The sequence below is a fragment of the Beta vulgaris genome, chromosome 4, assembly GCF_026745355.1.
Source record: "Beta vulgaris subsp. vulgaris cultivar EL10 chromosome 4, EL10.2, whole genome shotgun sequence".
In the NCBI taxonomy this organism is placed as follows: Eukaryota; Viridiplantae; Streptophyta; class Magnoliopsida; order Caryophyllales; family Amaranthaceae; genus Beta; species Beta vulgaris.
In genome coordinates this window covers 4,235,767-4,251,892 of record NC_079205.1, presented here as the reverse complement: position 1 = coordinate 4,251,892, position 16,126 = coordinate 4,235,767, and the positions used below count along the sequence as shown (strand labels likewise).

General features: G+C 38.1%; 2 protein-coding genes across 5 annotated transcripts; one reads left to right on the top strand and one right to left on the bottom strand.

Moving 5' to 3' along the window:
- The first annotated feature begins 1,079 nt into the window (after positions 1-1,079).
- On the top strand, positions 1,080-10,314 carry LOC104891678 (uncharacterized). Of its 4 annotated transcripts, none has more exons than XM_048642626.1 (8): positions 1,080-1,222; positions 1,547-1,740; positions 5,366-5,489; positions 5,864-5,933; positions 7,364-7,694; positions 8,123-9,160; positions 9,273-9,422; positions 9,518-10,314. In XM_048642626.1, the coding sequence occupies exons 2-8, from the start codon at positions 1,714-1,716 to the stop codon at positions 9,950-9,952; spliced, it is 2,175 nt and encodes a 724-aa protein (XP_048498583.1). In that variant the 5' UTR covers positions 1,080-1,222; positions 1,547-1,713; the 3' UTR covers positions 9,953-10,314. The 4 variants fall into 4 exon arrangements, with proteins under 4 accessions (XP_048498583.1, XP_010675707.2, XP_010675706.2 ...); XM_010677405.4 differs by having other exon boundaries at positions 1,084-1,222; positions 1,682-1,740; XM_010677404.4 differs by lacking the exon at positions 1,080-1,222 and having other exon boundaries at positions 1,237-1,740.
- Positions 10,315-10,928: 614 nt separating this feature from the next.
- LOC104891677 (hypothetical protein) lies at positions 10,929-15,478 on the bottom strand. Its single transcript, XM_010677401.4, has 5 exons — positions 14,892-15,478; positions 12,602-13,460; positions 12,268-12,508; positions 11,669-11,731; positions 10,929-11,204 (listed from the first exon to the last, which is right to left on the bottom strand). The coding sequence occupies exons 1-5, from the start codon at positions 15,292-15,294 to the stop codon at positions 11,130-11,132; spliced, it is 1,641 nt and encodes a 546-aa protein (XP_010675703.2). The 5' UTR covers positions 15,295-15,478; the 3' UTR covers positions 10,929-11,129.
- Positions 15,479-16,126: the final 648 nt, after the last annotated feature.

Below are 16,126 nucleotides of genomic sequence, written 5' to 3'. Positions count from 1 at the left end.
ATGCCGAAGAAAATCGAGGGTCGACCCGATCATGATATTTGACTCATGATCTGGCCTGGTTGACCCAATCATGATATTGAAGGATGGGACCTTTTCTCGAAAAACTCATTTCTGTTTCGAAAAAAAATTCAAGCACGCATCACGTGCAAAAAATTATAGTTGAAAATAAGATAAAGAACAGGCTAGGAATAATAATCCTATTTATATGATAATATTTAGAGTCCTAACAAATGCTCGATGTACAATAAACTATTACTAGTCTCATATGCACGTTTTATGTTAATGTATAAATTCTTACTTTTTAATTGTTTGAAATTGCTTTATGCTATGTTTGGATAGCAAGATTTCATTTCAAATCCTGGATTTGGATGAAATCTATTGTTTGGATGGCATGGAATTTGAAATTATGAAATTTGTCCAAATTCTTATCAAAAGCCTATATTAGTAGAATTTCAAATTCAAGCTATTATCTTGTCATTTGAAATTCTCTCCTCATTCATATCCCAACTCCATGAGTATCTATATATCCCAACTTCACTCATTCTCTTTCTAATATTTATTTCTCTCTCCTTTAGTAAACCCACACTTTTTCTCTCTCCTCCATTAAACTTCTATTTCTCTCTCCTCTATTAAACCCCTTTTACAAAACATGATTAGGAATTGAAATACAAACTTTAAATTCCAGATTTCAATTCCATTATTTGAAATGAAATACAAGTTTCCAAACACTACCTTAGTTAGATTAGTTTAATTTTCAATCAAAAATATCTCTTTTTAAGCATATTATTTTGAGAAATATATTATGTGTACATTATATCTTATTATAAATTAGGCAATTTAAGTTTCCTTATTAGTTATTACACATAAATATAGATAAGGAAGGAATTGAATATTTTATAATTAACATTTTTTTTTCTAATAAGTGAAGGGTAAAAACTAAAAAGTAATCTTATAAGAGGACGCTATAGTTCATCCCTTGATTTACATAATAGAGAATTAGAGATAGAGATAAACTCGTCAATTTATGTTACATTTTCGGGTGCTGTGCGTAAAAAAAATATTTCTTAAACTACCTAGGTATAGCCTATATGCGAGTAACACTCCAAAAAGACGCTCACAGTGACGGTGCCGGTGCCCAACTGGCAACTCATACGCAAATTGAATTCCTTTAGAACCTCTCATAAGTCATACGCAAAGCTCGAATTGCATAAGCTCGTTCCAGGTTCTTATTTTGTTCCTTAGATGAATCTACTTGTTTTGTTGCGGATTTTGGTGTGGAATTGCGATTTTTGAGATCTACTTCATGTGATTATTCATGCGATTGGTTTTATGCTGTTTGTTTCATGAATTCAACTTATTTTTTCTTTCTCATATATGTTATCTCATGTTTTTAGCGATAATTTACATGTTATAAACTTATGACTCGAGTTTCTGGTATAACTTGTTATTTCATCTTTGTTTCATGGAAGTAAATGATAAGAAAATTTATGTTACAATTTGTAGATGCGCATATTTGTGTTCACTTGTTCTTGTTTAATTTCATCAGATCAATTTTTCAAGTGTTGTGGCTGGAAATCAGTAATGAATGACCTGACCCCGGGCCCAGGGCGGCCGCCCCTCCTGCCCTGGCTCAGGGACGGGCCTGGAATTTTTTGAATGATTAATAATTTTCATTTATCAGATATCAGAGTTTGAATATCGAACTTGTTTTGAATGGCTTGGAGGGTGTTTGACAGAAAGGTTAGTTCTTTTTCCGGAACTCAGTATTTGATTTATACAAATGTCGAATTGTTTGAGTAATGCTTTTAGTGGTTAGTGCTGCTGAGTTTAATCTTACCTTCATTAGTCTTATTACAAATGATAATGCATATCATTTTTCAAGTATATCATGCAAAGAAGGATATTTCTTGTGACTGTGGAGCTATTGACACCAATATGTTAGGGATAAACTGTATTCAGTGCACCAAAAATCCGATTTTTGGAATTTGCTTCTGGTTGTTCTTGCTTTCCCTAGGCTTTTATACAGCATTGTGAACTATAAGTCCTCGATTTGTTTAATGTATGTAGTGTTACTTGTTTCGTGTACTTTTGTGCTCCTGGTTATTGGAGATATTACTTACTGATATAAGCATAGCTAGGAAGACGTGGAATTAACTTTTGGAGATCATTCACTATAATGGACAATCTGGTCTCTATATGCATTTTTTAAAAGTATGTTTTCAGCAGAGAACATTCAGAACTTGCAGCAGGGTTTCTCCTTTTCAAAGGGATTAGGTAAGGGTTGAGAGATTTATGATAAACATATCTACTAGGTCATTAGTGGTGGGCAAGATATCTCCCTTTGGTTTGATAACTAAACCGGGTTTAGGACTCCTAGAAACATGATCATTGGGCCCATAACCAAGAAGGAACCTAGCTTAGGGTTGTGACATTTGTGGGGAATCGGAGATGGAATCATAAAAAGATGTTATTTTTCACTTCATCTTTTTATTGTCAACAAATCTAATAATGTGTCCATCCCATTTATTCCTTTTGTTGACATTTTTTTTGGGACCTTGAGCTAAATAATAAGTTTGATGGGATAAGGCTTATTTTTCTTGTTTCTAAGGGAAGTCATAAAGATGACAATATGCTTGGCAAAATTATATACTCCTATTTCTTTTGTTAGTTTATGTGACAGTATTGCTTCCAATTTAACACTGGCCGTTGAAATGTTTTTGATACTTGATAGTCCCACATGTACCTGTTTTCTTCTTACATATCTTGAGGGACTGTGTTTCGAGATTTGGAATCTCTATATGCCTTTCTTTTCCATCGACAATCTGCCTTAGGTATACCTGTGGGGTGTTTGGACGAGGAAAAGCCAATATATCTTTCAGTGGATCAAATATCCAACTTTAGCCTCCTTTGACAGAAGTTTTCTAGCATGGAAAATATATACAACCAACCTTTAAATGCCTCTCTCCTGCCCGCTTAAATACTAATTTCTATTCAAGTAAGATGGAAACCATGACCTGCAGGATGTCTCAAAGAAAATACTTAGCTTTTCTTGAAGAGCTTGCTTTTGTTCTGGTATTATAGGAGTTTGAGACGCAAAGCAGAACATGAAAACTTGGTTTCCAACATGATGCATTACAAAAGTTTATTGGGGCTGAACTTGCGGGAGGGTGGCCCTGATCAATGGGATAGTATATGGGATGGAAGAATCTGGTGACCTTGATCCTACAGTATGGGAATATGCTGGCTGTTATATATTTATTGTATTGACAGTGGAAGGGATGTGCATTCTGTAACCACATCGTAATTTTTTTTTCCGCTGACTCGTCAAGTTTGAGTTCTATCTTTGAGAAACCAAAGAGTTGGTTAATCTAGTAAACCAAACCAGGCCCTCAAGGATTTTGGATGCTGTTATTTTTTCAATGAAAGTCCTCATCACTGTTTCAAGGAGACTTTGCATGATGATAGTTGAGAGAGAGTTTTCCCTACATGCTGAAGATTTAATGCGTGCAAATGAAGAGGTGAAGGAGTTGAATTTTGTTGGTGGTAGAGGCAACAGGAGAGACTGTGGTGACTGTAGAGAGAGAGAGGAGGAGGAATGGAGGAGACTGTAGAGGGAGAAAGATCCGGAAAGAGGACACAGGAGAGAGAAAAAGGCAGACTGTAGAGAGAGTCAGAGAGAGGAAAAGAGATGCAGAAAGAGGATAGAGGAGAAGAGAAAAAGGCGGACTTTTGGCTTTCACTTTTAAGAGGTTTATTTTTCAAAAAAAAAATGACGGGTAGCACGTGCTACCCCTTCTTACAATGTGGCTCCACCACTGTTCACACTTTCCCTGCTAATTAAATTTCTAATTTTAAAGAGCTGGAGTTTTAAGCCTTTTCTTCCTAGCTTTGGATAGGAAGAATATTCTCCTATACACACACTACATTATTGAAACTGAAGTGAAACTCAAGCAAAGAAGCTACTGTACTACAATCATAGGTTTTGCCAATTACTCCATAGTCCGCCAACTTATTGACTGTGTTGCCTGAGGTGATATACTTGAATGATATAGAAGGTTTTTTGCTTAAAATGCTGATGTAATAGTCTACAGTCAGGATGTTCAGGTCCTGTGACCTACTCACGCTTGACAAGTGACGACTATATCTTTTTGATTTTATATAGTTTCTTGCATGATATTGCATAGATGCTTTTGTGAGATATTTCATAATCCAAGGGATTTTAGTATAAATGGTCTCTGTGGGTGTTAACCTCTTGTCAAGTTGTTGTCGTTGTTATGAGTAAATTTCTACACGAGATTTGCAATAAATTCAAGTAAACAAACAAAGAATCATGTTGGAACTGCTAGGTGTATTGCAATACTTTGTTGATAATTTCCACTTGCTATTGGCTCCAGTGGAGCTGACATGTGGCTGGTTCATGACCCGGCCACCTTGCTTAGTCTGGATAAGGCCAGCGCTGAATAAGCAGTATATTGGCGAAGGACCGGTCTTAAGCGGGCTAGTTCATGGGCTTAGATCATATCATTTGGCCCTGTGATCTGGCTTATGGTGACCCAGGCATGGCTGAACTGGGATTTCGGAGCCCTGTGAACTGGCTTATGTTGACCCAGGCATGGCTGAACTGGGATTTCGGAGCTAAATATGGATAAAAAAATTGTAGACTTTAGGTCTTTGACTGACTATCAAGGCCTGGGACTGGCTGTGATTGGTGTTGTCAGGAGTCTGGACTGATGTATGATAGGCTTGCTTATCACCTTATTCATGCGGTGCCCAGGTTTCCTGGCATCGCGTGTTGCCGTGCTCTGAATCCAGCCCTTTCCTAGCTTGAGCTTGGAACGGCCTGTGGCCAGCTTCAGGTTTCAGTATATGAGCTTCAGAATGCTCTTCGATACAAAGAAAGAGCTCTATGCTGTGCCCAGGTTTCCTGGCATGGCATGTTCTGATACCAGCCCATGCCCAGCTTGAGCTTGGAACGGCCCGTGGCAGCTCCATGTTTCAGTATATAAGCTTCAGAACTTTTTCGATACAAAGAAAGAGCTCTCAGTGCGGTGAATGAGTAATAACTTTTTATTTTTTTTAACCCATCATCTTTGGACAGTGGGCATCTTTATTTTGAGCTCCTCTATGTGACTGCATAGAAGTATACATTAGTGTATTATTCAACTTAAGTTTGTTAGGGTTTCTGTGTGATTGTTGATCCCATATGTACAGTAGGATGAATTTGCCTTTACATAATTTTAGTTGCTGTGTTCATCATATTGTGTGCAACTGTATATTTTCCCAGCTTGTGAGTTTTTCGCCTCTTTAAAGCATGATTTGAGGAAATTGATTTTCATCGGTGTTCTGACTGTCCCTGCTTATTTAGGTTACTTATATTGCAAGAGTAGAAAATGCTTTGGCTGTTCTGGTCCGTGGAGGTGCATTGGTTTCGAGATGTTATTCCAAACATGCTAGTAGGACAATCATAAAATCAGAGATATTGGTACGAGGTAAAGTCAAAATGTGCTTTTGCATTGTTCTTGTCATATATCATTTTGGTTGTGATTGCTCTGTCTCCCGGACTTCACTTTATTGCATTGTTCTTGTCCCTTGACTAGTGCTCTTAACATTTTGTTTCATATTTCATTGTGTGTGTGTGTGTTGGGGAAATGGTTGGTAAAACTTTTTCTGAGGTCTTATGTATAACCAGGTTGGTAGTTGCTTGAAGCTATTGACATGTCCTATTGTCCTTTATATGATGTTTTTTTTTTTTTGAAGTTTTACTTAAGTCTGGCTAGACAAGTCTTCATATGACTTTTCCTCTTAACATTTTAGTGATAGTATTACTTGATCTTTGCCTTTGTTTTCGAATTTGTTGTGACAGAGCCATTAGACAAGTTGCAGTTTCTTGGTGATTTCAGTCACAGAGCTTTGACTAGACAGCCTTTGGTGCGGTGAGCTGGAATTTTCTATCTTAACACATCTTGTGTATCTAAAATCCTTCTTCTTACCTTTGTTTATGTGTGTGTTTGTGTGTTAATTGACCTCGATATGGTTGTTATCTATTCTATTTTGCAACTATTGAATTTTATTTTGGGGGTTTGGTTGGGAGGGGGTAGGCCTTGGGGGCCAAGACCTACCAACAAGTACTCCCTTAAGTCTAAAGATTAGGATACATGGGACTTGAACCTGTAACATTGTTGTTCTAACCTTGGGGTACTCCACTTGAAAGTTGAAATATCATCTTTTTCCAAGTGTTAAGTTTGTTTTTGTGCCTTTTTATCAATGCAATTTTCCCTTTGTTGGCTGGTTGGTATTTCCTGCCATAATAATATGTACGTGAACAAATCTGGAGTCTATGATGGAAGTGAGGTCAAACTGGTGTTGGCATATGGCAGCATGCCTGACTTAGTTTCCTTTCTTCATTGTATGCAATACTTGGGTACATGCTTTTCTGCATGAGTCAGTTTTAGGAGGATAGTTATCAACTTTATCAGTTCATTTGAGTAACTGAGGTGACATACACAAAAAATTAAAAAGCTGATCGAGTGTTTGCTATCTGTACGGTGTAGTGTTTTCTGAAATGGTTGGTTTTATCTGTTTTTATAAAATATTCTGGGAGTATTGTTTAGTATGAAGCAGGATTGTGGAGATGTCTCTGTCATAGGTGCCCCTTCTTGTTGCAACTCCTGTGCTGTCCTATCCTTATGATTCTTTTTTTCTGTGAGAAGTTAGAAAGAAAAGAATTGGTAAGAGGGGGGGGGGGGGGGAGGAGGGTTGAGGATTTTGTTAGAACAACATAAATTGTTGAGCCCAACATGTGCATTAGGATCTTGCAGGAACCATAAGTAATCACTATAGTAGAAAATCAATAATGCTTAGTAATCTAATTTAGTTATTACGTATAAAAAAGTTTATCAACAGGGATGATTATTGCTCAAGCATCTTAATAGCCAAGAAGAGTTCCTAGTGGATTAACTATGCTGTGCTCTAAATTGCTAGCTGATGAATGACTAGGTATATATTTTCCACTTTCCAGTGATGTGAATTGTGAATCACGTGATGGAATCAAGGGAAAATTTACTTTTTGACTGTATTGTTGATATTGTTAACAATTGAAGGTGTCATGTGCTGAATAAAATCTTTCATTTGTTCAAGCTGATGGTCAGCTTCATTTATCAAATTTTACATAAAAATATCATCAAAAGGACCTCCTTGCTTGCAGCAGCATGTACTAATAAATATGGTTGTTTTTTGTGTATATTAATCGGAAGCAGCTTTAGTTCATTGAGATCAATGGCTAATTTGATAGTAATCCTTCAGGCATCAGATAATTGTGTCATTTACATACTTCTGTTTCACGTGTCTTTGAACTTTTTGCCAGGTATTTTCATGCAAGTTCACAATTATTGGCTAAAAAAAATGATGAAACATATGGTCTGAAGACTACCCGGAGGGAAAAATACTATGTGAAGAAGGATGGCAAAACGCAACCTCCTGTTGAAACCCCATATGTGCCTCCGACAGTCAAAAAAAGTACAAAACAAGCCCCAGATAAAACAATTGACATTTTTGAGGGCATGACTGTTGTTGAGCTTTCCAAGCGCACCGGAAAATCAATACGTCATCTTCAGGATATCCTGATAAATGTTGGAGAGAAAGCTTGCTCAGAGTTCGACTCCCTTAGCATTGATGTTGCCGAGCTGGTTGCTATGGTATTTGTTTTGCTTCCTCGGATTTGTCTTATGTGGAATCCATTGCGACCTAGGTTTTAAAAGAAACAATTTAGGGCAAATGGTGACATTTTGGATCCATGAGTGTTTAACGTGCTCTTCACTTCACCTGATCTTTTTTTACTAATTAAAACTTATTTCTACGGATAAAAACTTATTTTTACTGACTGAAACTGATTTATGCTGATTGAATTTGAAATTTGCTGATTAATACTTATTTTAAGTGAATGTTTTTTCTAGTATAAGTGAGTAGGGCTTTAGATCAAGTTACATGTAGTTGCTTCCTTGCCCTCTTTTGATCATACTGCTTTGGAAGATACCAGTTCACACTGCTTATCATGTCTGGATTTCAGTTGTATCAGCTATCTGTATTATATAAAGTACTAGTGGTCATTCTTTTTCTTTTCCAGGAAGTTGGTGTTAACGTGAAGAGACTACACACTAGTGAAGGCTCAGAAATCTTGCCAAGGCCCCCTGTTGTGACAGTGATGGGTCATGTTGATCATGGTAAAACTTCTCTATTGGATGCATTACGCCAAACATCCGTGGCAGCCAAAGAAGCTGGTGGTATTACCCAACATGTCGGTGCCTTTGTTGTGACCATGCAGTCAGGGGCATCCATCACATTTCTTGATACACCAGGTCATGCTGCTTTCAGTGCTATGCGAGCTAGAGGTGCTGCAGTCACTGATATAGTTGTCTTGGTGGTTGCTGCTGATGATGGAGTGATGCCGCAAACATTAGAAGCCATGAAACATGCTAAAGCTGCAAAGGTTCCAATTGTGGTTGCTATAAATAAATGTGACAAGCCTGGTGCAAAACCAGAAAGAGTTAAAGTTCAGCTCGCCTCAGAGGGTTTAGAATTAGAAGAGATGGGCGGGGACATTCAGGTGATTGAAGTATCTGCAACCACAAAATCTGGGTTGGATAGTTTAGAGGAGGCTTTGCTTCTCCAGGCTGAGATGATGGAACTCAAAGCACGTGTAGATGGACCTGCTCAAGCCTATGTGGTGGAAGCAAGACTTGATAAAGGACGGGGTCCACTGGCCACAGCTATAGTTAAGGCTGGGACATTAGCTTGTGGTCAGCATGTAGTTGTGGGTGCGGAGTGGGGTCGTATAAGAGCTATCAGGGATATGATAGGAAAGGTAACAGAGAAAGCAAACCCTGCGATGCCTGTTGAGATTGAAGGACTTAAAGGTCTCCCAATGGCTGGTGATGATATTGTTGTTGTGGAGTCTGAGGAGAGAGCGAGGATGCTTAGCGCTGGAAGAAAGAAAATGTTTGAGAGAGATCGACTTCTGAAGATTGGACAGGAGAGAATGGAAATTTCTTCACCCACAGATGAGGTGCTTGAAAGTGTTGATTTGCCTATTATAGTGAAAGCAGATGTTCAGGGAACTGTTCAAGCTGTTACGGATTCTTTGAGAACTTTGAATAGCCCTCAGGTAGAAAAGATGAGTCTGATTTCCTTTTGATCACCTCAATAGTCCTTAGTCATTGGTTTAAACTTTATATCTGGCTTCTCCTGCATGTATTCTGAAAGATTTTTTTTGTCAGGTAATCGTGAATGTGGTTCATGTTGGACTTGGCCCTATATCCCAATCTGATGTGGACTTGGCTCAAGCTTGTGGAGCCTGTATTGTTGGGTTCAATATCCGTAGTCCACCTGCTTCTGTCACTCAAGCAGCCACTCGAGCTAATATAAAGGTGCAGACAGTTTGTTATGTGTATTATGAAATCTGGTGCTGTTCTGCTTTGAAAGTCTTAACTTATTTTTGTTTTGAATACCTTGTCTATGTTAGATAATACTGCATCGGGTGATTTACCACCTCTTGAACGACATTGGTGATTTGATAGTAGAAAAAGCCCCAGGAACATCTGAGACTCAGGTGGCTGGGGAAGCACAAGTGCTAAATATTTTTGAGATCACAGGTCGAACTAGAAGTAAAGCAGCTGATGTTAAGATTGCGGGTTGCAAGGTAATAACTGGTCGCATGGCGAAGGCTTCAACCATGAGGCTCTTAAGAAGTGGAGAAGTTGTTTTCGAGGGTTCGTGTGAATCTCTCAAGCAGGAGAAGCAAGACGTGGAGACGGTTACAAAGGGGAAAGAGTGTGGTGTTGTGATCCAAGATTGTTTTGACTTTCAGATAGGGGATGTGGTCCAATGCTTGGAAGAAATCCGACGAAAACCCAAGTTCATATCATCAGACAATGGTGCAGTTCGTATCGAGTGCTGATTGCTGAATGTAGCTAGATGAGGGGGAAAAACACCCGCATGAACAAGCGGGGGAATCCAAGTTTTGATAGGATTTTCCGGTCAATTTTTGTTTCTTTTGACCTTATAATTACAGACTGCGTATACATGATACGTTTATGCTTTTGTTGTAATAGGTATGATTAGGAATTTTGACATCCTATTCAAAATTGCACTTAGGGAGTATGATAATTTAAGCAACTGTATATAGGAGATTATATCATGTATTTTTTATTTTTTTTACAATTGTTGTCTTATGTGTGTCTTAACTCTTAATAAGAACTGTTTTGGGTCGTTGTATGAAGGTAACCTTTTTCAAGCTCAAAAGAGAATGTTTCTGTCAAACTTGTTTCCTCTATTCTGCCCTCTACCTTCGTGCAATCTTTTCAGTTACTTTTGCCTGACTACAGTCCTGTTAAGTTGTGACTGAAACTGACGTTATTTGACCCAAAAACAAGGATCTTCTGCATAGGGAAACACCAATGCTCTCTTTGCTGCTGCTTGAGATTTTCCAATAGGATAGAGGAGCCTATTTTGACCATTATAATCCATTTGATCAAATGAGGTTCATGCCACATTCTTTGGAAGCCACACGTCAATGCAGTGCGTTTAAACTTTTCGGAAACAGTGAATAATTACGCTAACTCACACATCGCCTTTTTGTTTAAATCAATTCGACGTTTTCTTGGAAAAAGGTTCCTTCTTTACATGTGGAGTGTATTTACTATACCCCAAGACTACTATTTGTTCATTTGAACCTTCCCGTTATATATATAGTAATAATGAGTATCGTCTAGTATATAGATGATGAATTTTTATAAGCAATATTTGTGATTTGACATAAAACACTTAGAATTTAACATACAACACTTGTACATGTTTATGAGCCAAAATTGCCCAGCAGGGTTGGAACTACAGAGCTCTGTTTGGGAAGGGGGATTGAAAGATACTTTTACCAATATCAAAAAAAATCTGCACTATGTTATAAAAATGTAACAAATGCAAAAAAATTGATCATATTTACAGGCATATATGGACTAAATGACACAGTAAAATACACCATTCACAATCGGAAAGGACATGATTGTGTAAGGGAAAAAACAAAGGAGAGCTGATAGAGCAGAAGACTAATTTCTACAGTTAGCTCAGCAGCTTGAAACTCACTTTTTCTTGGCAGCACTTCTCTTCCCAGCACTTTTCTTCGCAGCACTTTTCTTAAAACCTATTCCACTTTCCTGTCAAAATTTTTAAAAAAAGGTTTGCTGAACTTCTCTAACGCACAACTAAAAATCTGATTGTGTTTAATTCACTCCAAAGTTCCAGCAGGATGTAAAGGGAGAAATTCATGTACTTCAAACCTAAAGCTTAACATGCAGAGACCCATGTGTTGGGTTGCAATCCAAGAAGCATTTCAGCATCAATTAGAAGTCTATACGTGAAGTGGGGAAGTATTACAGAAGAAGAAGTATTTGTCTTATAGGAAGTTGTAGATATAATAAGGATATTATGCTTAGGACTTTAGGAGTGTAAGGGTAGTTTACATAGGAAGGAAAACACATTGTAATGGTTATTTTGCGGTTTATTAAGAATAGAAGAGGTTATCCACCGTTACAAATTTCTTTTGTGCTATTCCGGTTTTTTGGAGTGCAGTTCCTAACAATGTGACCAGATTGTAAAACATAACTAAACAGTTAAATACCTTTCTGTATTGTATGTAAGCAAGTCGGCCTGTCAATCGTTTCCCATTTTTAGTCACATACACCTGAACAATAAAAAGACAGCAGATTAGATTAAATGACCACATGAATATGCAATAAGAATTGGACAGGCATAATGTCAAAAACATATTTTCACCGAACCAAGTAAATAAATACAACACTAGGGCCTGTTCAGGAATAACTTTTCAAGTATAAAAGCTTGATTAATGTTTGGTGAGCAGGTGAACTAGTGTTTTAAGGTAGTTATTCGTGATTGAGTTAAGGTGTTTGAGGCAGAAAAGTTCCAGCCTTCTCAAATTCAACAATGAAAAGATTAGCATATTAGTTCATAAAGTGAACATTTTTCCCTTGTCAGATTATCATTATTTCTATTCCAACTTCAAGATTTATGCATGAACTATATGATCTATGTCTACCTTCTCTTTCCTATCAAAATAATAAATACCTTCTTGCAAAGATGATATCATCCAGCAATGAAACTTATGCAGCAACTAAAATAGTAATAGAATGCAATCAACAAGGATGGCAATTGATAAACAAAACATGCAACTATCATTCAGCAAGCACATTATAATCTCACATTCTTTCCATTTTCTCCTGGAAACCATTGACCAGCAGATTGGCCATCAGCATGAACCCTTCTCCTGCCAGCATCGGTGGGAGTGCTGGCTGTCTGTTTGGGATTAATCCAGTCTCCAGCACCAACAGATGTATCTTCTATATTAGAGTTCTTAGTTTTCTTTGTTCTCCTTCCGGAGCTTTTTGCTGAAGATACTTGCCGGTCAGCTTGCTGTTTTGCACCACCTTGACCAAATTGACTCCTGAACCCGAACAACAAGAAAATGTCAGAAGCAGACACCAGAAGATCTTAGGTTTAAGCAGCATAGAAACAGAAAAAAGAATAGCATAGTTACATGTAATTAATAGATGATCCGTTATGTGACTCGCGTCCTGCATCAGCACAAGTGCTCAATGGGCAAAAGTAAGGTAAACGACTGCGGATTAATCTTTGGACCCTCAAATCATCATGAAAAAAGTAATGGTGAGATGGAGGTACGACAGATCCTGAAACTTGGGTATGCAATTTTTTCTTGGCGTTGTTCATGCTCATTTCCTGTTCACTTGAACACAATTTTTGTGAACATGGGGCTGGCTTGCTTGATTTCATAACTTTGAAATATTCTTCACAGATTTCATCGAAAGCCGGGGTCTGCACAGAACATTTCTCATTGACACAGAAATCTTTCCACAGATCCTGCTTCTGTGAATTGCGATGCAACAAATTTACAGTTTTCCCAAGGGAAACTTTATGGCTTCCAAGGTTAGATTCTTTTTGTTCCTTGCTCTTTGAGAAGTCAATCCCAATAGATTTATTGTCACTGCGTATGCCATCTGATGGATCATCAGGATCTGATTCAGAATCAAGTAGCTGAAATCTTGCTGGAAAGTTGGATTCTTTTTGCTTATTATTTTTTAAAATCTCAACCCCACTAACCCCACTAGCTTCCTTGTCAATGTGTACCCCAATTGATGGATCATCAGGATCTGACTCAGAATCAAGTAGCTGAAACCTTCTAAGGGGGCTTGCAGTGAAGTCTGAAAACACAGCTTTTCCCTTGTCTGTACCTAGACTTGTAGAAGGACAGCTTGAATCTTGTCTCCCTTTTCTGTCATGTATAGAGCTTTTCTGTTGTCGCATCAAAACCCCACATCCAGATAATGGCAACTTTGAACTGCTACAGGAAGTATGGTGCTGAGGTACCAGAAGATCATCTGTCAGCAAAACATAAGGCTACACATGTTTAGAGCTCTCAAAGAAAACACGCCATATACCTGAAGAACAAAATCATCACTGATACATACTATAGTTACAAAAAACTTTAGAACTTCTTAATCAAGCAAAACATAAGGCTACACATGTTTAGAGCTCTCAAAGAAAACACCCCATATACCTGAAGAACAAAATCATCACTGATACATACTATAGTTACAAAAAACTTTAGAACTTCTTAATCAAAAGAGAGTAGTCTGATTTCTACAAGAGCTATAAAGTTCTGAGCAACGGATAACCACGCTTAATACGCTTTATCGATACTAATCCCATGTAGTCAAGAGCTATAAACCCAACTATAACACACCAGCAATTACGTATAGTAAAGCATTATTTTCTACTAAATTCAACCACATACCTAGCCTTCATAGTTAATCTAACAACTTGAACCCACAAACTCAATCTTCGTAGACACATACCTTCTTACAGTAACAGGAGGTTAGATACAACCATACAAGATCAAAAATTAAAGAAACAATAATCAGTTTGAGTGTCATTGCAGAATGCAAATGGGATGTACTGTGTGAATCCCCATGATAATGCATCACTACAACTAAGCATGTTCTTATCCTTCATTTCACTACCATAAGTACTACCAATTTGGCAGTAGCTCCTAGTAAAAAAACGACGAATAAAAATGTGTACTGGTTCCAGTATTGAAGATGCAATTCAGTAAGGACATATTACAAGGAACATTCCCACCTGGCATTTTGTTGCAAACACACAATCCAATCCTCCCCTCCATATCCCTAACTTAAGACCTTATACCTAATGAACTGCACACTCACTTACAGGGATGTCTACATCAGGGGCGGAACATAAGTGGGGCGGGGGAGCAGGAACCCCATCACCGCCCCCGCCCCCTTCAACTTTTTTTGTACATTAATGTTGAAAATGCCAAATTTTTGTACTCCCACCAACCTAAAAATTCAATATCAAAGTTCGGTCAACCCCGAGATAATTTTCTGGTTCCTCCCCTGGTTTCCGATGTCCAGGGAAACAACACACTGCCTCTGAGCCTTCTAAAAATGTAAAACTGAAACGACAAAATATGCACCAAGACCAGGAGACATAGGTTTTCAGTTTCCTATTAAAAAATTCACCTTTTTCCTATCAACCAAATAGAAATTCAATTTCAATTTCACAATAATTTCAGTCATTCCAAACTATTACAAACACAATCACAATATATAACGTTTTTTCTAGGGGGTTACACCAATTACAAAATTCACTAAAACTCCTTAATCATACCCACTAAAATTCCATCAATAAATCACCTAAACTAAAACTACCCAGATACCACATCTCCACAATAGATCAAATTAGTAACAATTTAACTCAAAATAACAAAAACTAAACTTAAAGATACTTACGTATCTGACCATTTTCCTCGTCAGAGAAGTCCTCAATATCATCATCAACAGAACTCGAAATGGGCCCAATGAAAGTAGATTTAGGCCCAATTGCAGTAGAATTAGGCCCAATAGGATCAGAAATGGGCTTAGAAGAGGAGGACCCACCACGAAGGAGACGCCGGAAACGGGTTCGGGTCGGGTATTCGGGAGATTCGAGGTCGGAATCGGAGACCCGCATCTCAAATTCGTCGTCATGTTGTTTCAAGTTTTCTTTGCGATTTTCATTTTCAAATTCATTTTGTTCCGGGTTAAGTGCACCGGAGTTTATGTGGGTCGTTGTGTTTATGGGTTGGTGATGGTTTGAGGGTTCTGGGTCAAAGTCTAGGCCTAAGGAAAATGATGGAGGTTCAATATCCGCCATGACTATGAGAGAGAAAGTAGTGAGTTTGAGAGAAAGGAAAATTGAGAGGGAAGAATGAAGATGGAATGGATGTAGTGCGCTTTTTTGCAGCTGATGAAAATGGTTTTTGATTTTGAGTTTTTGCGCCAAAGTTGTGTTTTTTTTTTGGGTGGTTTTGACTCTTGAGTTGTGAGACTTTGAAATGCAATCGTTTGAATTATATTTTCTCATGTGTGTCAAAGAAGGTTCTCTTACAAGACTACCTAGTTAGTTTTAGGATGCGTTTTTTTACCTTAAATAATTTTGATCTAAGTTGTTTAATCAAGTTAAGATTTGTCTTTAGACAAGTTTAATTACTATATAAAATGAACGATTTTTTCACCAAGTACCTCGAGTTTTCAGAACATTCACGAGGTACCCTCGCACTTTTTAAAATACACGGGATATCCTCAGTTTCACGATAATACACCTAAATGGCCTTAATGACTAACAACGTTAATCACCGTTAGTCTAACCCTAATTAAACTCTAATTAGTCCTAATTAACCTAACTTAACCCTAACTTCTAACCCTAACCTCAACCCACCCCCAAAGCGAGCCCAGAAATCGATTTTCGTGGGAGTAAAACAACCTAGTTGCGAGCCCAGAAATCGACGGGGTGGGGGAAGGTGCGGAAATCGACTGGGGTGGGGGAAGGTGCGGAAATCGACTGGGGTGGGGGAAGGTGCGGAAATCGACAGGAGTAGGGGCAGGGGTGGGGAAATCGAGTGGGGGTTGTGGGGGAGGGCGGTTGCAGGGGTGGGGGAGAAGGTTGTTGGGGTATTTTAATCATCTCAAATGAACAAAAAGTTTTT